General features: G+C 40.9%; 2 protein-coding genes across 4 annotated transcripts in view; both read left to right on the forward strand.

The window, feature by feature from the left end:
* Positions 1-4,376, forward strand: part of acsl1a (acyl-CoA synthetase long chain family member 1a) — a 35,847-nt gene extending 31,471 nt beyond the window's left edge. For all 3 annotated transcript variants that reach the window (XM_007892834.2, XM_007892833.2, XM_007892835.2), the window contains 4 exons: positions 729-872; positions 1,989-2,090; positions 2,724-2,795; positions 3,703-4,376. In XM_007892834.2, coding sequence (XP_007891025.1) covers positions 729-872; positions 1,989-2,090; positions 2,724-2,795; positions 3,703-3,843 — 459 coding nt within the window. In that variant the 3' untranslated portion in view covers positions 3,844-4,376. The remainder of the gene's footprint in view (positions 1-728; positions 873-1,988; positions 2,091-2,723; positions 2,796-3,702) is intronic.
* Positions 4,377-8,242: 3,866 nt separating this feature from the next.
* Positions 8,243-24,725, forward strand: LOC103178209. The gene is made up of 14 exons (XM_042342404.1): positions 8,243-8,278; positions 8,398-8,537; positions 9,825-9,915; positions 10,370-10,553; positions 11,509-11,668; positions 13,730-14,801; positions 16,713-16,991; positions 19,510-19,621; positions 20,789-20,906; positions 22,396-22,474; positions 23,015-23,062; positions 23,172-23,233; positions 23,514-23,670; positions 23,985-24,725. Exons 3-14 carry the CDS (start codon positions 9,862-9,864, stop codon positions 24,096-24,098), a joined length of 2,439 nt encoding a protein of 812 aa, XP_042198338.1. The 5' UTR covers positions 8,243-8,278; positions 8,398-8,537; positions 9,825-9,861; the 3' UTR covers positions 24,099-24,725.
* Positions 24,726-24,736: the final 11 nt, after the last annotated feature.

Raw genomic sequence — 24,736 nt, forward strand, 5'->3', positions numbered from 1 at the left:
TGTATTGTTTGATGTAAGTCCTATACAATTACTTTAATTTATAATGATTTGTGTGTTGAATCCATTAGCATCCATGTGATCGGTTTTGCAAACTTGAAAAAGCGGTTTGCAAATATTCGCAGATGCTACCCCGCGTGAAGAGCACTGTATAAATGCAAAGTGTTGTTAATTAAAACATTTATTTCACTTCACCGAATGGCTTCCACAATCTTCCACAAATCCAGATAAACCATAATCTTTCATAATTTCCTGATCTTTATTTTGAGCACCAGTGTGCTAACCCACTACATCTCCCATCCCTCAGTAAATATTATACCAATGTGCCATATCTCCCAATTTCTGTGTATGCTAAAACACAGTGAATTGTAACTTTCAACTTATCTTTATAAGTTTATAATATAGAAGTGATTTTATTTTCATAGCAATTCATCATCACGAGGTTACCTATATCCTCTAAATATATTTTAGAGGATCTAGTTAGGGAAATAGCATTGATTTATTTGACAGTAGCTTCTTGGTTTTTTTTTCAGCTATAGTATACCAGTAAAATGTTTGTAAGGTGAGGCAACCTTAAGTAAGGTGTTCTTACCATTACCCGTCTTATGTACAAAATACAGTATATCCTTCAAAGCAATTTCAGAAGTCTTCCTGATGGCAAAAGGCAGTGAATCAAATGTAAGTATCATTGGTATTTTAAAGATGCTGAGAGTGTTTTTTTTTCTGCACAGAACGGCACTCTGAAGATTATTGACCGGAAGAAGCACATATTTAAACTTGCTCAGGGAGAGTATATTGCACCAGAGAAAATTGAAAATGTCTATGTGCGCAGTACACCAGTTGCCCAGGTGTATGTTTATGGTGAAAGTCTGCAGGTTAGTACCAGCACAGAATCCATTTATGAATGCTTCAGTGCTTAGGCATCTAGTCCCTATTTTTAGATTTAATTGCACTGCATCCGAGTGTTCAAATGTATTTCACCTGCTATTTAACCTTTCTAAATTCATTGGAATCTTGTGCAATGTGCAAACCAAAAGATCTGTATCAAACTTAAATATTTTCATGTTATTCTTCCCTCTTGATTTTGTAAAAATGTCTGCTTGGAAGACACAGTACCCTCAATCCCTCTGCCTTGCCCCCTCTCTCCCTCTTTTCAAGTCCTGCCTGAAAACCTTCCACTTTGAACGTGCTTACGATTACCTCCCCCCGGCTCGGAGTCAGGCTCCGCCACTGTTAAGCGCTCTGACATGCTACCCTGTGTGGAGCACGTTATATAAGTGCAAGTTGTTGTTGTACAAATTCTGCTGAATTACCATTGCATCCACAGTGCTCTGCAATGTTCCTGTTGTCCTCTCCAATACCAGGAATAACCTGAACATTATTGTTCAATATACTTAGTGATGTGTATGCAGGCAAAAGAAGGCAGCTAAATATTGTCTTAAAGTAGAATCACTAACATTAGGGAGGGGAGATTAAATGAAACCACACTGTGAATCCACAGTGTGAATGAGCATCAGAACAAGGCAGGTTAATACAGCACTTTGGGTATCGTCCTTTACCAGAATGTGATGCAATGGTGCATTACACAGGCTCTGCTGAAGAACATGTTAACATGTGTTGCTCTTTCAAATGCTGAGGTGGTGTGAAATTCCAATATATAATTTTGTTACTTTTTATTACATCACTCATTTCTTGCCCTGTTTATGTTTTAAGCACTACAAGATGCTACCTTGTGTAAAGGGGATTATATGAATGCAAGTTGTTTGTTTTATTAGCCAAGCTCTCAACCTCTGCTTAACCAATACTAACAGGGTGACGGTACCCATTTTATATGGTCGGTTCTTGTTGAGGGGGATGGGGTTACATTATATCCTTGGGCAGGCTGTAAATCCATAATCTGAAATGAAAATCTTAAGTCAAGTTTTTAGATGACCTTATGCTTTTGAATGTTTTTTGTTGGGTAATGTTCAATATTGTTTGTTTTATTGTAGGCCTGTCTGGTAGGTATTGTGGTGCCTGATCCTGAAACATTTTCTGAATGGGCACAAAAGACAGGAGTTAGAGGAGCATATGAGGAATTGTGCAAAAATCAGGTGAGACCACATCGTTGTGTAAAATTGCAGTTTGTCATCCAGCTGATTATTACCCTTCTGAAGTTTTAGAAGCAGTATTTTCAGGAGTATATTGCAACTTTTTAATATTGTTGTAGGTTTAAACATTAGTAAAACTAAACTATCACATAAGTCTGAGCCATAATTCTGCGAACATTGGGTCTCTCCATACCATCTGTTCACCTCTGGATCTTTCAAAGTTGTTTGAAGGAAATTCCCAAATCTTTGCTGCAGTTTGATCTCCTAGTTTTAACAACATCTGACTTGCTGGCAGTAGCAGCACTACGATCGTACTGAAACAGTATAAATGTAGATGGTGCAAAAAAAAATCATTTGCGGCTCCATTCCCCACTTGGAAAGCCCAGTAAGTATTAAGGGAGCTTTTTTAAATAAAGAGAGACACTTAGCCAGTTGTCTGTACTTTTTTTGTTCTGCAGAATAAACGCCATGTAGATGTCCTTTGAAATTAAAACAAGACTTGCCTGAAATATTGTACAATCTACATCAGTTCATTTCCGTTAAGCAACTAGTTCATAAATTAAATGATTCTCCAGAAATACTAACCCTTTTTGTTCACTTATTTTTTTTAAAAAAATCAACTTTTCTTCCTTGTAGAAAGTTAAACAAGCTGTTTTAGAAGACATGGTGGCTCTTGGAAAGGAATCTGGACTCAAGTCGTTTGAACAAGTGAGTGTTTCTGGTTTTAGATTTATAGCATGTAACATCTATTAATTGATTCAAAGTAGTTTACTTCTTTCTTGGGACGTCCTCCCGACGTAAAAGGAGCTCTATAAATGGAATCTTGTTGTCGTTGTTGTTGTTTCTTAACATTATATCATTTGTCAGTTTTTGCATTATTGGTAACATTGTTGGCTGAGTTTTGGGTTCAAATCCACATCGGGACTTTGAGCTTACAGTCTGGGCTGACATTTCATGAAAACTTCTAGGGGAGATCCTGTGTTGTTTAAGGTGCCGTCCTTTTATTGAAAATTTAAGACAGTATCTTTACTGTCTGCTTATTCAGGTAGGTGAAAAAGATTCCATGATGCTATTTGAAGAAAATAAATTTCTCCTGGTGTCTTGGCTGATAATCCTCCAGAAAAATTGGTCATTCACTTCATGGTTGTGGGACATTGCTGTGCACAAATTGGCTGTCACATTTGCCCACAAAAAGCAGAGACTCCCTACTGTACAGTATATCCTGTAAAGCGCTTTGGGATATCCTAATGTGACAGATGCTATGCCAAATGTAAGGATTGATTGATTTATTGTTGTCATTTACTTAATTTCATGAGTCCTGGACAGATACTGGACAAAGTATCTGTCTCGCTACCGTAATTGAGATTTCAATGCATCAGAAGATGTGGATTATGGTATAAATAAGAAGGAAACTAAAGGCTGCAAGAGATTATGACTGCCTCAAAAGCTAAAATCAGCTTTTTCATGCAGCAGCACAAGAACTATCCATGATCTTCTGTTCTAATTCTTCTGTTTGGACTTAGTTCAAGTCCAGTGCATCTGTACCCAAAAAACTAACGCCTACAACAAATCCTGGACTCCATCTCTGATAATCTTTGTTTCTTACCTTCTAAAGGTGAAGGATATCGTTCTCCATCCTGAGATGTTAACTGTTCAAAGTGGCCTTCTGACTCCAACATTCAAGGCAAAGAGAGCAGAACTAAGGAAATACTTCCGTTCACAACTTGACGAACTTTATGCAAACATCAAAATGTAAACTGTAAAGAAAATGAACCTTTTTTTAAGCAAACCTAATTATTGGCCTTGATGATTCAAAAATTGATAAAACTCTTAACAGATACTTTGCAATGACCCCCTAGCAGATTACGTATTCGTATTTTGTATTATGAGCCAAAAATTTCAGAGCAGGTCACTGTTCAATGGTGTTGATTTCCAAAATGCCTTATTTTAAACATCCATCTCTAATAGGGAGACTGGCATAGGGAAACTTGGAATGGAAGCACAAATGAAAGCTGCACTTAGGTGAAAGTATGTACAGTTGTCATAAATGCACTATTGTAACATTCTTTTTATACTTGTGTATGCCGCACCTGTTGCACAAATGTCCTGAGGTGAAATGAAGAAAACACTGAAAGCTTTAACAAGATTACATATTTAATTTATATCACCCTAAGAATGATATTAAATGGTTGCTTAAATAAAACGCTTGGCAGTGTAAATGTTTTGTACACAAGAACCAAGAGATCTACAAACTGGTTGGCAAAACTAAATAAAAGTATGTTTTGTGTATTTCATTGTGATCACTGCAGTAATTGGGATATACCTATGCACAAATTGAGATGTCCTACCCAACATCAATCAAGATATTAAATACGAAAAAAAATTCAGTTCTATGTATTGTTCACACATACACTGAGCTGAAATGTATACATACATGTACACATACACTCACTTGCTCTCTCGACCCCATCCCTACCCCTCTCCTTACCTCCCAGTTCCACCTCCCCTACTCAAAGACATCATAAACCTCTCCCTATCTACTGGCACCATCCCATCCCTTTAAAAATGTCCGTAATTACTCCTATCCTTAAAAAACCCTCCCTGGACCCATCTTGCTCTCAAATTACCACCCCATCAACAACCTCCTTTTCCTTTCCAAGGTCCTGGAACAAGTTGTTGCTTCGCTCCTCCCTCTCCCTTCACCAACCCCTCCAATCGGGTTTCCGTGTCACCCACATCATAGAATCAGCTTTCGTCAAAGTGACAAAAGACATTTTGTCCCATCTACGACCAGGACTCTCTCTGCTTCCTCGTCCTCTGTGACATTTTGGGGTGGGGCGGGGGAACTGCTGATGTCATAGTTTCAGGAGTGTGCGCTCGCAAAAGAAAAAACCTCTGCGCTCCCCCCCCCCCCACCCCCCGGGGCTCGCATCAGGGCCCACCATGGCCCTGTTGGATTTGCTGCCCCAGCCTATGGGCCAATGCCATCCACCTGACTGCTCACTCCCGGTCCCCGCGTGCGCATTATGGCTGCCGCTCTGACCCCAAACCCTCTCCCCTCTGCATCTCTCCCGCTCTGTCCTCTCTCTCCGTCCCTCTCGCCTTCTATCCCCACTTGACCCTCCCACAACCTCCCTCTGCTCCAGCCTGGGAATCCTACGCCGGGCTCACCGTGGTGCTCGGCGTTGGCTGTCCAGCAGCAGCCACACCGACTGCCCCATTCCCCACCACACTTGCCAGCCAACCCGGACACAGACCCGGGGAGCCAACCCCTCATTCCCATTCCTCCCACCCCTGCCTCACAACCTGGACCCCCCCTCCCTACACACCCTTCTGTCAACCGCTCCCTCCACATTGGACTACAAAACTCTCCTCTCACCTCAACCTTCACGGCTCTGTCCTTGAATGGTTCAGATCCTATCTCACACTATCTCCGCTTCATCTACACAAACAGTTTCTCCTTTAGCCCCCACATCGTCTCGTGTGGCATTCCTCAGGGCTCTGTCCTTGGTCCCCTCCTCTTCAATATCTTTATGCTCCCTCTTGGTGACTTCATCCGCAGACATGGGATCAACTTCCACATGTATGCGGATGATACCCAACTCTATCTCTCTGCCTCCTGTATTCCAGGACCACTGCTGTCTTGATAGAATGTCTGTCAGACATCAAGGATGAGAACTAACTTTCCACAGCTCAATGTCAACAAGACTGAGGTTCTCCTGATTGGCTCCTATTAGCGTCTCCACATCTCAGTCACTGACAGCATCACCGTCCAAGGAACCACACGCCACCTTACTAAGCCACTACAGAACCTTGATGTCTTGTTTGACCCTCAACTGTCCTTTCTACCCCATATCTGTGCCACGATCCACTCCGCCTAACCCCCACCGCTGCAACATTGTCCGGCTCCGCCAGTATCTCTCACCGCAGGCCGCCGATACCCTCATGCAGACATTCATAACATCCAGCCTCGACTACGCAAACTGTCGGCCTCCCTAACTTCCTCCCTCCATTGGCTGCAGATCATCCAGAACTCTGCAGCCTGTGTCCTCTCCCGCACCAGGCTCCGCAACCCTATCACCCCCATCCTTACCCAACTCCATTGGTTTCCCATCACACAGAGGATACAGTTCAAGCCCTCCACCCTCCCCGATCCCAACCATCAGCTCAGGTCCGAAATATTGACTGTCCAGCACCTTGGGACGTCCTCCTGATGTGAAAGGCGTTATACAAATATAATTTTGTTGTTGGATTATAAAGTTGTGGGATGAACAACAATAAATAATAATCCTTGCATTGATATAGTGCCTTATCATGTCTTTGAGATGTCTCAAAGCGCTTTACAGAATATAGTGTAAAGTAAATTAACTATTTTGTGGGCGAAATATTCAAGCCCCACATCGAGGTGGCACTCTGCTGAGCTGACATTCCAGTGCAGTATAGAGGGTGTACTACACTGGTGGAGGTGCCGTCCATTAGATGAGATGTTAAATCGGGGCCCTGTCTGCCCATTCAGGTGTATGGTTGCTAAACATCCCTTAACATTATTTGAAAAGAAGAGTTTCTTACAGTGTCCTAGCAGCAATCCCTAAAATAAAACTGGTCATTCACTTTGTGAATGTTTATGGAACATTGCTGTGCACCAATTCACAGTTGCATTCACCCACAGAAGAGTTACTACTTTACAGCATATTCTGTGAAATGCTTTGAGAAGACCTCCTCACGTGAAAAGCACTGTACCAAATGTAAAGATTTTTTATTATTACAGTACTTTAGAGTAAATCCTGTAAAGCACTTTGCAAAGTCTCCATGATGTGATAATGCACTGTATGAAATGCAAAGATTATTTTATTATTAAGTGAATGACTTTTGTTTAATTTGGAGGATTGTTGCCCAGGACATAAGGAGAAACTCTCATCACTTTTTGAATAGTACTGTGGGATTGTTAATGTCCATGTTAGCATCTCATCCAAAGGATGGCACCTGACAATGCAACGTTAATAATAATAATAATCCTTGCATTTGATATAGCGCTCTTCACGTCGGGAGGACGTCCCAAAGTGCTTCACAGAACACACTGTAAAGTGAATTGACTGTATATTTGTGGGCGAACGCGGCAGCCAATTGTGCACAGCAATGTCCCACAAACAGTCGTAGATTGAAAATGACCAATTTATTATTGCTTTTGGTTTTGGAGGGATTATTAGTAATGTTCCCTTAGTAATGCACTGGAGCAAGTCCCAGCAATTTTTTGGGGGTCAACCGGGTGTCTTGACACATGCAGAAACCCATCACCGTGCTTAAGAGTATCCAAACGAAGCTGAGAACTCCATGCGTCCCACCTACACATGGAAATCCCAGCGATAGGTTGTTGGAATGGAATCCGCACTCTCTCCCTGGAATTCTGGAAAGTATTCGGCACAGGCTGACAACAACAGGTTCCCAAATCTATTACCTTGGAGCCAGTCCAGCTCCAAGAAGCCCCAGCTTCCCTCCCCTCCCCTCCCAGCCGGATAATCGCTAGTTATTCAGTTGACGCGCAAGCCCACAAAACACACAGTCACCACACTTCACAGTGTATTCCGTGAAGCGATTGGAGACGCCTCAAGGACGTGGTGAGGGGCCACGTCAAATGCAGAGACGCTATTATTAACACCATCGTGTTTTAATTGAATGGAATCTTGTTGTTGTTGTTGTTGTTGTTGCTCTCCGGGTGTCCTGCTCCTCCTCCTGATGACGTCACTTGAGCACTGCCTGGTCTGGGCTGCTCCTGTCTGCGCTGCTCAGGGACCTGAAGCCTCCGGCCGGCAGGTGGCGCCAGGTCGCTGGGCAGGTCACCCCCACCGCCCCCCCCTCCCTCCCCCCCACTCCCGCGAAGGAATGTTCCAACTGGGTCGAGGCTGCGGGGGGAGGCGGAAGCCGGTGAGGTCAGAAACCTGTCCACACAAAGCTGAATTGTATCTCATTTCGGTGAAACACCGCGTAATACACAATGAGGGCACTTACATTGGTGTTAGAGGGAGGAATATATTGTATTGTACATGTGACATTCTTATGTGTGTCCCTCACTCCCCCCTCCCGCCCCCCCCTCAAGCCCCGCCCCCTCGAGGCGGTATCCGGTCACTGACGGTTTGTAAAAGTGTTTCAGCGGGAAAACAGCGACTGAGAGACAGCGAACAGCGGCCACCCAGGTGCCGTACACCACCGTCACTACACCACCCTCACTACACCGCCACCCAGGTGCCGTACACCACCGTCACTACACCGCCACCCAGGTGCCGTACACCACCGTCACTACACCGCCACCCAGGTGCCGTACACCACCCTCACTACACCGCCACCCAGGTGCCGTACACCACCGTCACTACACCGCCACCCAGGTGCCGTACACCACCCTCACTACACCGCCACCCAGGTGCCGTACACCACCCTCACTACACCGCCACCCAGGTGCCGTACACCACCACAACAACTGCCGCCAACACAACATGACACGTCTAAAGCGCTTCACATCAGGACCAGCGCCGTGGGGGAGGGAAGTAGGGGCGAAGAGGAGGGTCTTGAGATGGGTCTTGAAGGAGGTGAGGGAGGGGACGAGGCGGAGGGACTGCAGAGTGGAGGTCCCGAGGGTGGGGGCGGAGTGGCAGAGAAGGCCCCACTGCCAATGGTGAGCGGGTGAGGCGGGGGACGTGAAGCAGCCGGAGCCCACTGAGCGGAGGGAGCGAGCGGGATGGTAGGGGGTTAGGAGGTCGCAGAGGTAGGGGGGAGCGAGACCGCGGAGGGCTTCAAAAGTGAGGACGAGGATCTTGAACTGTGTGATGTTGGGCGAGGATGGGGGTGATAGGGTCAGGGAGCCTGGTGAGGGAGAGGACATGGGCCACAGATTTCTGGATGACCCGCAGCCTGTGGAGGGAGGAGGTGGGGAGGCTGACGAGCCGGGGTTTGCGTAGTCATCGAGGGTTCCCGCAGCCTGGGGGGCGAGGCGGTGGCGGAGCCGGGCAACGTTGCAAAGCTGGGAGTCGCAGAGGTAGGAAGGAGCAAGTCCATGGAGGGCTTTAATGGTGAGGTGAGGTCGAGGATGTTGAACTTGATCCTCCGCGGCACGGGGAGCCCGTGAAGCCGGGCGAGGAGGCGCAAGCACCCGCAGAGAGTGAGATACACACACACAAGTACAGAGAGACGCACAGACAGATAATATACACACAGACCGACAGAGAGGTAAAGAGAGTGAGATGCACACACACAAGTACAGAGAGACGCACAGACAGATAATATACACACAGACCGACAGAGAGGTAAAGAGAGTGAGATGCACACACAGAGGTATATAAACATACAGAGAGAGAGAGAGAGAGAGAGAAACCCCCACAGGGTTGAGAGAGCGATACGCACACAAAGAGTGATTGATGCGTGTATATATGCACACACAAGACAGGTACAGAGAATTATATACACATACAGAGGCAGAGACACCAAGTGATACACGGAGTCATAGACAATACAATTTATATAATGCCTTTCACATTAGAAGGACTTCCCTGAGTGCATTCTCAGTGCTGTCTCGGCACCCGAGCTGTGAGTGGGAGCCGAGGAGAGGAATGCTAACTGAAACAAAGTGATACATAAGCACAGAGTGATATATACACACATATAGATACAGAATGTAACGTAGAGACGGATATTGAGTGCAATAAAATTTTAATTCATTGCGAATGATATTTTTTGGGGGATTTGTAGACAAACAACGGACACAAAACCTTTGACAAAAGCAGTGATGGAAAAAAACAAAAATGCTTCTCGTGGAACTATCAGAAGATCGACAGTTCAGGTACACCAGGACAGAGATGGTGATATGCTTGTGATCGGATCCCAGATATCCTTTAAAGTTGTGGTATGAGTATTCTTTGCTAAGGATAATATCTGAGAAATAAATATTCCATTCTACAAATTAGTCAGATATAGTCAAATGAATTTTGATGCTGAATTAATTGAAGGGAAAATAAAGTCTAGATGGAGCTCCATTGTTGTGTACCCACATTGACTGGCATGTACAGCTGGTCGGTTCCACTCATGAGCCATAAAACTGCTCATCGTTCCTCTTTATAGCGCAGGTTGGGACTTTATGAATAGGTAAACAGGGCTCTAATGTATAATGTACATGTGGTATGCAAGTCATGTAGATCAAGATGTGGTAAATGTTAAAATGGTAAAACATTCAGAAAGTCAAAGAAAAGATGTGCTGGAACAGTAGAAATTTATGGCTAAACATTTTTCTTCTTTAGCCTGCTGAAAGACCGAGGTCCAAGCAAGCTGGCAGAAATCCCCAAAATAGAAATCTTACTGTCTCCCACAAAAGTAAGATAAATTCAACAAGCCTCAAGCAAGTACTACCACAATTTTCTCCAAATCTCTCCAACATTTTAAGACATCCAGAAAGCCAAGAAGATGTTCCAGAGGATTATTTTGGTAATACCAGGGTGATGTTCAGCTTTATCATTTGTAGAGATATACAAACTCAGATGTTTAAAAATATCAAGTGCTCTCACAGGATTTGCCATCCTTTGAATGAAACTTCAGTTTTAAGTGTTACTCTGGCTCAGTCGGTAGTCATGAATCAAAGGTTGTGGGTTCAAGTCTCCATGTCTGCTGACACTTCCAGTACAATGCATTGTTTGTGGTGCGGTCCTTCAGAGGAGACATTAGATTGAGATCCTGTCGGTCTGTTTAGGCAGATGTTAAAGATTCCATGGCACTGTTCAAAAAGTGTTTCCCACTGTCCTGCCCAACAATCTTCCCAGATAGAATTGGTCATTCACTTCATAGCTCTTTATGGGAATTGAATGTGCTAAAATTGGCTACAAACATAGTCACTACATTGTACAATATATCCTGTGAATTGCTTTGAGACTTTTTGATGTGATGAGGCGCAATAACAAATGCAATTCAATTGTTGTAAAACACAATTCTGATATTTCATTTCAAATATTTGGAATTTATAACAATAATAATATATTAAGAATAATATAAACTCATAATAATGCATGATAATAATCCCTCAAGAAAATAAATAAAATAATAATTAGTGACTCAGTCCACAACTGTTTGTGGGACATTGCTGTGCGCAATTGACTGCCATTTTTCGCCCACAAATATACAGTTAATTCACTTTACAGAATAATCTGTGAAGCGCTTTGAGACGTGGAGAAGACATGAGAAGCGCTATATCAAATGCAAGGATTATTATATCATAATCTTTGCATTTGGTATAGCGCCTTATCACATCATAAAGGCATCTCAAAACGCTTCACAGAATATACTGTAAAGTGGATTGACTATTATTTGGGCAAATAGGAAAAGCTAAATAGGCTTTGGTCATTAAAAGTATTAAATCATTTCTACCCTTATTCGTCTTATTTTATAGCTTACCCTTTGCACAGCACTGCGATATTTTCTGGTGAATCGGATCCCAATGATGAGGACAGTGAAGTGGAGATAGCACGGCCTGCAACGCGTGATAAGAAACAAAGAAAGCCAATGCAGAGAGGAATTCCACAGAGAAAAGAATTTAAGCCTAAATCATGGTAAAACTAAAATAAGATTGTATGTGTGTTTAAGAGAGTGTTTGAATACTTTAATTTTCTTTTAAATCCTGTAAAGACTGTAGAGTCTTGTAGCATAGTGGTTAGAGCACTCATCCCAGAAGCGAGAGGATCCGGGTTTGAATCCCAGGCAGGCCGAAGCGTTAGGTAAATTTCCTTACTCCACATGCCTCTGTTTACCCAGCAGTAAGTAGGAACATGGTTGTTAGTCGATTGGTGGATTGCCTTTCCGGAGGTAGTAATCACTTAAAAAAAATTAAATAATAATTTGGTTACTTAATCCACAGCTGTTTGTGGCACACTGCTGGGCGCAAATGGCTGCTGCATTTTGCCCACATAATATACAGTCAATTCACTTTACAGTATATTCTATGAAGCGCTTTGAGACGTCTCAAAGACATGATAAGGCGCGATATCAAATGCAGGGATTATTATAGTTACTTTGCATGAGGCAGGTTGTGTTCTGAAGATGAAGAGATGAGTATGCAGTCTTAATCCTCAGTACATGATTGGTTTTAAGCCTTTCTGCTCCAGCTCTCTATCTCCATCCCGGAGTCCCTTTGCCTTCCTCCCCCTCTCCCCCTTCAAGGTCTGTCTCAAGACTACGTTTGGTCAACTTCCCACCCCCTGGACCCCTTGGTCCCCACCCTTGCAAATCCAACCCCCAGCTCAGGTGGAAACCCTTGACTGTCCTACATTTTGAGACAACTTACCAATGTAAAAGGCACTATACGAATGCAACCCCAAATAATTGACAGTCAATCCCTTTGGTGACTGAGGGATTTGGCTTAGTCCTGTGAATCGCTTTGAGATGTCTCCATAGCGTGATATATCAAATCCAAGGATTTTTATTATTATAATTTGTTTGTTGTAAATTTAATGGGTTTTCAATATTTTTTAAGGAAATAAAAATAATATTGTCGAGCTTCCATAATGTTAAGCTGCCTACTGTTATAAACCGCATAATGTTATCCTGACCACGGGTACCAGACATCCTTGGTATGTTTTGTACACATTTGAGTTTGCGTATTGTTATAGCAATTATTATTATTATAATTCGTCTAATGTAAAAAGATAAAATAACTGATTTTATTTTTTTAAAAAAACATTACAGTGAAATTAAAGTAAAATATTGGATTTTTTAAACTTTTTTTCTTATCCTTGAAATTCTAAATTTATTCAGAAGTATTTGCAACTGTTTATAAGGGAAGTTCTCCTATTGTTATAGTACGCATAATGTAATGATTTTGGTCCGACAGATATAACATTTGGCAGACTCGTCTATGTATATTACCCGCAACCTCTAAAGAACGAGAAAGGAAGCATTTCTGCTCTTTTTTAAAAAAAAATACTCGTACGTTTTTTGTTTTCATTCTCCTATTTTCTTTTCATTTTCGGTCTCTGCTATTTGATGAGAGTGAGCATGCTGCATTATTGATCAAAGCCACGTAAGGTACATAAGAGTGCTATGGGGTGATCATCCATGAATTTTACTTCCTCAGCATGGGCCTGTCATGTTTCCTGATGACATGTTAATTGGGGCCAGTAAACTGACCTCACTGAATCCTACAATGGCAACATTGCACTTTGTACTGTGATGTTTTAAAACAAAATCCTTGCATTTGATCGTGCTTTTCATGTTGGGAGGACATCTCAAAGTGCTTCAGGATATATTGCATACTCTTTGGCTCTTGCCAACCTGCACCTAATGCTCTTCGGAATAACGTAAGCAGAGCGTGTCCCTCTGGGGAGAGAGTGCACATTCAATTCCATGCATGTGAATTTCCATGTGGCGGTAGCATGCTTGGTAATCTCAGTCTTGTTTGGATACTCTTGACTGTGGTGATGTGTTTCTGGATGTGTCGGTCAACCGAATGGCCAAAACAAGAATAATAATCCTTAAACTTGATAAAGCACCTCAACATCTCAAAGAATTTTACTATAAATTGTGATGGTTGTGTATTCAAGCGTGGCAGTCAATTTTGCTCACAGAAATCTCCCACAAATTACTATGAAGTAAATAACCAATTTTTTTTTATCTAGTTCTTTTAACCGCATATCTGAAAGCATGGAAATGGAGGAGAGTGAAGTGAAAACAGGAAATACTGAAGATGTGGAGAGTGAAATAAAAACAGAAAATACTCAATATGTGGAGAGTGAAGAGAACACAGGAAATACTGAAGATGTGGAGAGTGAAATAAAAACAGAAAATACTCAATATGTGGAGAGTGAAGTGAACACAGGAAATACAAAAGATGTGGATACTGAAGATGTGGAGAGTGAAGTAAACACAGGAAATACTGAAGATGTGGAGAGTGAAATAAACACAGGAAATACTGAATATGTCGAGAGTGAAGTGAACACAGGAAATACTAAAGATGTGGATACTGAAGATGTGGAGAGTGAAGTAAACACAGGAAATACTGAAGATGTGGAGAGTGAAATAAACACAGGAAATACTGAATATGTCGAGAGTGAAGTGAACACAGGAAATACTAAAGATGTGGATACTGAAGATGTGGAGAGTGAAGTAAACACAGGAAATACTGAAGATGTGGAGAGTGAAATAAACACAGGAAATACTGAATATGTCGATAGTGAAGTGAACACAGGAAATACTAAAGATGTGGATACTGAAGATGTGGAAAGTGAAGTAAACACAGGAAATACTGACGATGTGGAGAGTGAAATAAACACAGGAAATACTGAATATGTCGAGAGTGAAGTGAACACAGGAAATACTAAAGATGTGGATACTGAAGACGTGGAGAGTGAAATAAACACAGGAAATACTGAAGACGTGGAGAGTGAAATAAACACAGGAAATACTGAAGATATGGAAAGTGAAATGAACACAGGAAATACTAAAGATGTGGAGAGTGAAATGAACACAGGAAATACTAAAGATGTGGATACTGAAGATGTGGAGAGTGAAATAAACACAGGAAATACTGAAGATGTGGAGAGTGAAATAAACACAAATACTGAAGATGTGGAGAGTGAAATAAACACAAATACTGAAGATGTGGATACTGAAGATATGGAGAGTGAAATAGACACAGGAAATACTGAAGGTGTATTTTTGAATGAGAAAACCAAAGATGGTGCCAAAAAGGTATTTTGTCTAATTTAAGCATGGTGGAATTTATAATTCCTTATACCTCTTCATTTCCACTCAGTGTTTATTGGTGGTAGTAAGTCTATTGGTTTAATTGGAAGGGGCCCGACAATTGGTAAGACCAGAATATTGGGGACGATATGGTGTTGGTAATGTTACTGCAGTATAATTTTACAGTTGCTAATCTTAATTAAACAAAACTTTCAAAATTGATCTAGCACCAGAAAACTAGTGGTTCTGCTGCCAGATTGAGGCTGAAAACTCAGCTGGTTCACTATGTACTTCAGGGAATGAAATCTGCCATCTTTATCCGGTCTGGCCAAAATGTAACTCCAGTCCCATAGTTTGTAGCTGACTCTTAGCATCAGCTGAAATGGCCTACCAAGCCACTTAGTTAAGAGAAGATCCACGATCACCTTCTCGGGGCAACCATGGATGGACAGCATCACGCACATCCCCCAATGAAAAAATAATAATTTGGTCACTCAGTCCACACCGTTTGTGGGACACTGCTGTGCACAATTGGCTGCCGCGTTTTGCCCACAAAATATACAGACAATTCGCTTTACAGTATATTCTGTGAAGTGCTTTGAGATGTCTCGAAGACGTGATAAGGCGCTATATCAAATGCAAGGATTATTATTATTAAGCAAAAACATTGCTCCCATTTATGAAACTGTATTGACGGTAGAGTTGAAATGCTGAAATCAGAGGGGTCAGATGGGTCAAAGGGCCTTCTTCATTTGATTTTCTTACGATCTCATATCTAGAGGGCTTCCCCCTGTAGTCATGTAAGCTCATCTTCCTGTGAATACCAAAGTGGGTACAATGGGATGTACTTACTGTCTTTATAAACTGATGTCCGATTGTATTGTATTTATTTTCTTGATTACATCAAACCCCATTACAATAAGATGTTTCAGATCCATAAAGCCGAACAGTGGATTATAATGGGGTGTCACAAACTCTGCCCCGAGCGTGGACAAGTTCTACTCAACTGTCTTGCTCAGCTCGGGCACCGCAAGGACCATATTAACACTACAGGTGGTGACCTCCTACCTTGTTTTTCCCACTCTCCCTTGTTTTGAGAACTCTCCACTCAGACTCCACACCCGCACCCCCCATAGAAACACTAAAAAACAGAAGTGTGAAAGACACAATAGACAGGACATTGATAAAGATTGGTGATGATTGCTGGAGTGTAATACCTGGGGCTTTGATCACTTTCATTGGAGTTTTTGTCTTTGACGACAATGCTGGTTTCTCCCATCTTCCTCTGATCAGACAGACAGGTCAGGTCACTCTTCTGTGGGGAAGTTCAATCTGAGTTGTTAATTGGTGTTTGATGTGCCACTGAAACCGATACTGCGATTTTCCCTTTGGAAACTTGTGAATGCTCAGTGATACCCCCATGTTATCTCAATGAAAAGAAAAATGACTTTTTCTACACAGGACAAAAAGCCAAAATAGCCACCGCTACATCACGTCCTGCATAACTGAACAAAGCTCTGGATGGTAGGGTGGTCTTAGCTGGACAAGTTATGAGAATAAGAAGCTTGCCAGTCTGTGTTTGTCATGGTGATCACAGAATAGTAAACATCTGCACCAGATTCCCATCACTGATTTCCTAATGTCAGCTATACAGTACAATACATCTTACATTTATATAGTGCCTTTCATATCAGGAGGGCTTCTCAAAGTGCTTAACAATGCTGGATGCGCACCCCTCTGGGAATGGGGGTGAGAGCTGATGGGGTGGGAGGGGAAAGATGACCCAAAGAGAGGTCAAAGAGCTGTTCTGTCACAGGAGGAGTTTTGGAAAATTACCCTGCAGCATTCCCGCTTGTAAGATTCCAGTTATTAAACTTTGAATGATGCTGCCAGATTAAACAAACAATCTTTTCACAGGCATCAGGAGTGAGAAACAAATTGAAAACAGTGCCCAGTTCACAGTTCAATAGAGCCTCCAAACAGTTGAAGAACGTTCAGTCACGGACAGGTGCAGCAAAGAAACCTAGGGCTGGGAAATCCACAATCAGACAGAGGGCTGTTTCTACTGGTACCACAAAGAAGTCGTCATTGGGTAATTTGCAGGCGTCTAATTCCACAAAGCAAAAACAAAATCGCAACAATGCAGATGCATCAGCCTCTCACAACAGGGTCTCCTTTCATGGAGAGCCTTCCACGGTAAGAGTTGCATTTCTCTGTAATATGATGTATTTTACTTCATCAGACTAGACCAAAGGAAACTTAGCAATGGGACAATTTAGTCCTTTTTTTTCACACTTAAGTCAAAAAAATTATTTTGCAATTGGATGAAAAAGAGATGAAGTGGTAGTTGAGGTTTTTTCAATACTAATAATAATCCTTGCATTTGATATAACACCTTAACATGTAGTTGAGATATTTTAAAGCGCTTCACAGAATATATTGTGAAAACACGTGTTGATTCTTCTAATATATACCTTGCCTACATTTGATGTTTATGGAAATTTTGAATTTGACTTAAGTTTGGGAAGTATTGTATTTTCGACCCATTAAACAGTATATCTAATTTATGTTATGGATTGTTTGTTAGTGCCAATTGAAAAAAAACGAATATGACTTTATTAAATATTATTTATTATGGTTGGGGAAAAAAACAGGTTCTACTAAGTTAAATACTGTAATATAAATCTGGATTCTAGAACTAATAGTAGTAGCACTCTTGCCTCTGAGTTACAAGGTTGTAGGTTCAAGTCCCACATCAGGACTTCGAATCACATTGTCTAAACTGACACTTCAATTGAGTACTTGGGTATGTTGCATTGTTAGAGATACCGTCCTTCGCATGAGACGTTGAACCAAGGCCCCGTCTGCTGTTCAGGTGGATGTTAAAGATCGCATGGCACTGCTTGAAATGAAAAGGGAGTTTCTCCCAGTGTCCTGGCCAACAATCCTTCAAATAAAAATGGTCACTCACTCCATGGTTGTTAGTGGAACATTGCTGTGCGCAGCCGGCTGCCCCATTTCATCCACTAAATACAGTCAATTTACTTTACAGTATATATTGTAAAGCACTTGGAATGTGAAGAGGCAAGGATTATTATTTTTGTTTTTGCCTACAAAGAGCAGTCACTACATGTGACAGTAATTGTCACATGTAGTGGAATCCTGAGGTTATTAGAGAGAGCACTTGCCTTGTAAGTGAGAGGACGTGAGCTTAATGGCAGGGCGAAACATTGGGCAAGTTTCCTTCCTCCACACACCTCTGTTTACCAGCAGTAAGTAGGAACTTGGTTGTTAGTCGATTGGCGGATTGCTTTTCCGGAAGTAATAATCCCTTTATATATAAAAAAAGAAGAATTTGGTCACTCAATTCACGACTGTTTGTGGGACACTGCAGTGTGCAATTGGCTGCCGCGTTTTGCCCACAAAATATACAGTCAATTCACTTTACAGTAGCCTGTGAAGCGCTTTGAGATGAGTTGAAGATGTGATAAGGCACTATATCAAAAATTGCAAGAATGATTATTAGTTACCATGACATGTTGTAGGTGTTGTAAAAATACAATGAAAATGAAACCAATCCTAACATCAATGTGTTCCAATGATTCCAGTAATTGCTTTCGTGAAAATACTAACCTTTGATCATCAGATTACAGTGTCGCAGTTTATTGCTAGGCAAAGTAGTCAATGTACAAAACTGCACACCTTGTATGTACAGCAGTGGTAGGGTGAACTGTGACTCAATTATCATCCAGAATTCTGCAGTAAGAAAGGGGAAAACATGAATTTAAAATAAATTATTTTATTTCACTTTTTATGTCTGTATAGTTCAATCAGTAACAAATATTCCATTGATGATAAGATTGCTGACCCAAGAGGTTAATGGCAACTTAATCACTAAGTTAATGGCTATATTAACTATGAGTGATTAAGTTGCCATTAAAGTTTTTCGGTCAATCAACCTTATCTTGATTTTACTGCAGTGGTTGAATTCCTTCTCTAAATTAATAAACAAATACTGCTCTATATTAATAAATGCACTTTCCTTTCTTGCTTAAGCAGTCCTTTACATGTTATAGTTTTCTTGGGCAATAAAAAACAAAACCAACAAATTGGTGGGGAGACATGGGCATAAATGCAATTTATTAGCTGGGGCACAGAGAGGGGGAGATTGCTATGCAAATAAATGTCCTAAAGTTTTTGATACAAGATGTTGCTTATTCTTTTCTGCTTCAGTTCCAGTCAAACTTATTTTCTAATGCTTTCAAGTAGACTTTTCTAAACCAGTCTAAACCAAGAAATTTCAATGAAGGGAATTTTACTGGATAAAATTTGCTTGCCGCGTTTGCCTATAAGATATGCAATGACTTTACGTATATCCTGTGATGTGCTTTGAAACGGCTTTCCGATTTGAAATGCTTTACTAAATACAAGAATTAGAACTATTATTTTTACTCCATTCAAATTATTCTCCTGATTTGTTTTTGCTCATTGTAAAAATGTTTAGTATTTGGTCAAAGTAATATAGTTTAGTGAGTGGTGAGGCTTGTTCTTAAATCACTTTAAATAAGAATTAGCAACAATTTGAATAAAAATGTAATTATTAAAAACTAATCATTTATAACAAAGCCCATGTGTATAATAACTGGGCCAAAATTTTTTGACAGTTTACTTGGTAATGGAAAACCTGGTCAATATGTTCCTTGTTCTGCTGCAGGAAAGATCCATAGCTTCTAAATCCTACAGTCAGAAAAGGAAGAGAACATCAGTTAGAAGACCTGAATCTAGTTCGTCCCATGAATTGACTTCATCTGGATCTTCTACTCCAGGTTAGGATGTTAAGAATTGCACTACAACAAGTTTCTTAATTGGAATGTCTGATGAAGATGGGAACTGCTTTGTGCAGTGGGTGATCGCAAGATAGGTTCGGATAAAGAAGACTGTGGCTCATCTGATCTCATCCCTCCAGAATATCCATTTTACTGTCCTCCCATCGCAGGATTAACCAGCTTTTTAAATGAGTTTAGTGTCCTGGCCTCAACCACTCTTCATGACAACCTATTCCAGTTGTTAATTACCATCCGAGTAAAGAAATATTTCCTGTTTTGTCCTGAAATTGCCCTTTGTAACCCTAAACCTATGCCCTCTTGTCTACCGTCTTGTATCTTAAAGGAAAACAAGGGGTCATCCATGATCATGCTGTTCTTTCCCCCCGGGGACCTAGCCTTAAATTTAGCACAAACTGAAGGATGACATTTTTCTATCTACTCTAAGAGTTATTTGTGAATGTGTTTTGTCTAAAATTAGTGTCTTATGGGCATGGGCTCAAAGCAAAACCTACCCTTTATTGAGCACTAAATCGCCAATCTCACTTGGGATTTTTTTTACAATTAAGCTGATTCACTTACTATTGTAATGAAAAAGATACTTAACAAGAATTACATATCCTGGATGATGGTTTTATAGGAATGAAACAATCAGTGAAATCACTGCATTAGATCATGGATGTATGTTTTGGGGGAACTATGGAGCTTATTAAGCTAAAACCACATAGCTTACCATTGAGAGCACTGTCTGGCAAACTTCTGGCTGCTTGTCTAGCTGGGACCACCCTGTTCTTTAAAACATGCAGGGTTAACAGGATCGGAATAGGAAGTAGCCCTGTCTGCATTACTAATCGGTCCCTCCATATCTTGCAGATTAGTCAGACAGGCTAGCCTGTCACCAGCAGTGCACTGGTGTACTGTGGTCCCAATCTGCCTCAGGAACCAGGCTACTGAGACCAACATAGAGGGTTGACTCGGTTCCGACATTCTATTGCCAAGCATCTGCATCACCTTGGAGACAGTTTACTTTCAAGGAGACCCTATTTAGCTCTCCCTTCCCAGGATAGTCACTAGTTGGTCTTACAGTAAGAAAATGTTATCGAGAATGATTAGGAAACTGCAAATTTTAATTACTGAAGGAGCATCTTTTGTTTTTGTGTTACCAATCAGAGGCTGGTCCATCATCTGTGAAGATCCGCTGCCCAGAAGGCACAAAAAGATTAGCAAAAGATCTTACTATACTAGATGTAGTTCTGAATGAGTTTCAGATGATTTTCACAAAATACAAGTAAGTTCAGATCGCTGTGTGCAATGCTGTCAAGTACAATACAATACAAAATTACATTTATGGAGCCTGCTGAGCAGAGAGAGCGGACAGGTTGACAAGGGGTTAGCAGGTCGGAGAGGTAGGAGGGAGCAAGCCATGGAGGACCTTGAAAGTGAGGACGAGAATTTTGATCTTGATCCTTTGAGGGACGGGGAGCCAGTGGAGCCAGACGAGGGTGGGTTTGATGGGGTCACGGAGCCTGGTGCAGGAGAGGATACAAGCTGCAGAGTTCTGGATGATCTGCAGCATGTGGAGGGAAGAGTTGGGAAGGCCGACAAGCAGGTCATTAGCATAGTTGAACCTGGTTGTAACAAAGGTATGTATGAGGGTTTCGACGGCCTGAGGGTTGAGGCAGTGGCGGAGTCGGGCAACGTTGTGGAGGTGGGACAGGCAGAGCGGGTCCTCGCACAGATATGGGAGAGAAAGGACAGTTGAGGGTCGAACAAGACACCAAGGTTCCTGACTGGATTGTATAAAGTATAATTTATTATGCAACCCTTAACAGATTCTTCATATCTAATCTTTGCCGTTTCCCCACAAGACATTAGACATTAAGAAACCAGAAATGGCCAATAAGCATCCTTTTTATTATCTCAGTACCACCTATTCCCCTTTTGCAGTTTCTTCTCTTCTTTCTCCAGAAATGCATCTGTTGTAGTTGCCTCCAGAACCAATTTAATTTAGACTGTTTGCAGTATAATGATCTTTCCTATTGCCTTATTCCATAAATCAATTATTTTTATTAATAAGATTGTTGCCTTGTTCTTATCTTTCTAATTTCATTTCTTGCAGTTTGTTAATTTGGTAAATTAGATTATTTAAACTTTTTTCACCTTCTGTTACAAGGTAAAATATAATTATAATTTAGAACATTTACAAATGCAACCTTTTGTGCTTTATTCATAATTTTGAATTGGCTTAGAGTTTTAAATTAGGATATTTTCAAACTGGATTTAAGTTAATTGCAACTTTCATTTTGCCAGCAATATTCTGGATAAAAGGCTGGTGAGCCAAATAGCTAGCCCATTTCGCTGGACAGCAAAATTCTTTGGCTTTTGTCCATTTGTGGCTTGTGATTTAGTGACCACAAATATTGCAAACCCATAATTGCAATTAATCCAGTTGGTAAATCATAAATTAGACCTGATTGCCTTATTTACTAAAGTCATCAGTCAGCCTGGCAGTCAGTACTCTCACCTCTTTGTCAGAAGATTATGGGTTCAAGCCCCCAACTAGTACTTTTAATTCAGTCTTGGCTGACACTGCAGTCCAGTGCTGGTGGTGTGCTGTATTGCACTGTTCAGGTGGACATTAAAGATCTCATGGCACTTCAAAAAGAGAAAGGAGTCTCGACCAACGATCCCCCAGATAAAATTGTTTGTGTGCAAATAACAAAGCAATTAGGTGCTATATCAAATGCAAAGATTGTTATTTTTGTTCGATTTCATAGGGAGTCTGTGGAATCAAATCCCTGCAAAAAAGCAATTGATAGCTTCTATACCAATGTGGAAGAGCATATTATGGAAACTGTAAGTACTGAATACATTTGGAACCAAATAATGTAAACCTTGGGAGCCCTTTTTTTTAAACAGGTTTCAAACAAATTAACATGGTTTTCAATATGTGATTTCCATACCGACCTATCCACTCCTTCCGCTCAGTGGACTCTGGGTCCCACCTGAAATCCAGGACTGTTCCCTGGTGTAATAACTACCTCAGCACCCTTAAATCCCAAATCTGAACACTCGAGCACAGATGGCAGAAAACTGGCCTTGTGGTTCACTGCCAAATGTAGCTCAAGCATCTTTGAACCTCCCTCATAATCCATAATTGTGATCTATTCTTAGGCCATTCTGGAGGCCAAATAACCCCAAAGTGCTGTTCTCCACCCCTCTTATCCCATTTTCAGATCGCACCTGAAGACCTTCCTCTTTGACTATGCTTACGGTCGCTTCCCCTGGCTCATTGTCAGGCTCCTGCACTGTTAAGCACTCTGAGATGCTCCCTTCATGCAGGGCACTATATTAATGCAAGTTGTTATTAATTGCCTAACTGTTTTCTGTTTAAAGATTGGTACAGTTCAAGAGCTGCAGGATTTGAAAAGAAAAGATGCAAAGGTGATTATTTTTGTGATTATACCTTCATTGAATTTTTTTAAACAAAATTGGCATTTTAAGATTTCAATGCCAAAAGTCTTCACTTTTCTGCACAATTATACTATTATAGGTGACAACAACTTTCAACAAGAAGAGAAAACGCTTTCTGGAAGTTCAGAAGGAATTAATTGAGTAATGCTGTTTACTTTTATTTTAAATCATGAGCACTGGCTTATTTTGTGTGAACAACAACAAATTACATTTGTACATTAAGAGAAGTTAGTGAACAGTGCAATATTTTTAGGCATTGAACTAGCTCATATTTAGTTGGTAAATCTTGGATCATTGTTCAATAACATTAAATGCACAGTAAAACATTATGAATTTCTGATTTCACTAAAGTGATCATCTGAAGTGATCACTTAGGCACAACCAGTGGAATGTCTTGGTCTCATTTCGTTCTAATTTACAGACAAGAAGCACAACTTAAACAGTTATGGAAGGAACATGCTGAATTGAGTCAAAGGAAATCAGACTTTCAGGTTGCAACACAATTCCTGTCTGATTTTAAAGAATTGCAGATCCAGTATTGTGAACATAGGAATAGAAACCCTACTGAAAAAGAAACGGTAATTTTTTTTTGTTGTGTAATGCACTCGTAATTTGTGGGGGTAACTGCTTTGTTGTTGCTTAGTCATTTGTAGACAATGAACCATTCTGGACTAGATTTAACCAAAATCCCAGAGGTGAACAAAACTAATTTATTAACCAACCATTTGGTGTGTTTTGTTCAGAACAAAAGCACGTATGCTGCAAATCAATAATTTTCTAGACATTAATCTTTTAGCCTGCAGAGATGGAAGGGGACACACGTCTAAACTGCTTGGGCAACAAATGTAAGCTCTACTGTTACTAGTTTAAATATCTTCCGTTTCATCAACAGTATGATATTTCAAGCTTTCCTGCTCTGCTGGTAGAATCGCGAGGAATTTTGGGAGCAGTAAAACAGCTGCAGAATATCAATGCAAAATTGCAGCAGGAACTTGACAAGAACTGAGGAGCATTTCTATAATTCCAGAGCAGCTGTATGAGCTGGGAGACTATCTATTCTCACCGTGGAAGCAAAGTGATTCACTTAAAACTGAACAGTGTGTGATTTTCAATTTCATACATCTTGTCTTTGTACTTTTGTATTGGCAATTTTTTTTAGCTTATTTCAGCAGCCATGGTGGAGGGGACTGTCTGAAAGACATGTCTGCACTATGTACCAGTACTAGTTTATTTAGATGAGTTCAGCAGAACTGAAGATAGCTTTCCCCCCCCCCCCATTATTTGAGGATAAGCTTCACATAATTCATAAATTTGTCCAACATTTTTCTCCCACACTTATAATGCTGAGGAATAATCATCTGGTATCTGCCCATCACAACAAATGCTACTGACGAACAACACGAAGATGCTGTGCCAAAGCAGACCGCAACAATATCAGGTTGTGGTAACTATATAACAACGTAAAAAGATCTTAAGTAAATGAAATTGCCTTAATTGGATTCAAAACATGTTTTTTTAAGGTTTAAAAAAAATGTTTTGCCACTTTTCAACTGCATTTTCAGTTAGTGTAGGATTTTCACTAAAAGTTCCATGCAGCCATATGCAGTAGCATTAAGTGTAATATACTGTACATTAAATATTCTT

Source organism: Callorhinchus milii, unplaced genomic scaffold, assembly GCF_018977255.1.
Source record: "Callorhinchus milii isolate IMCB2004 unplaced genomic scaffold, IMCB_Cmil_1.0 Scaffold1, whole genome shotgun sequence".
In the NCBI taxonomy this organism is placed as follows: Eukaryota; Metazoa; Chordata; class Chondrichthyes; order Chimaeriformes; family Callorhinchidae; genus Callorhinchus; species Callorhinchus milii.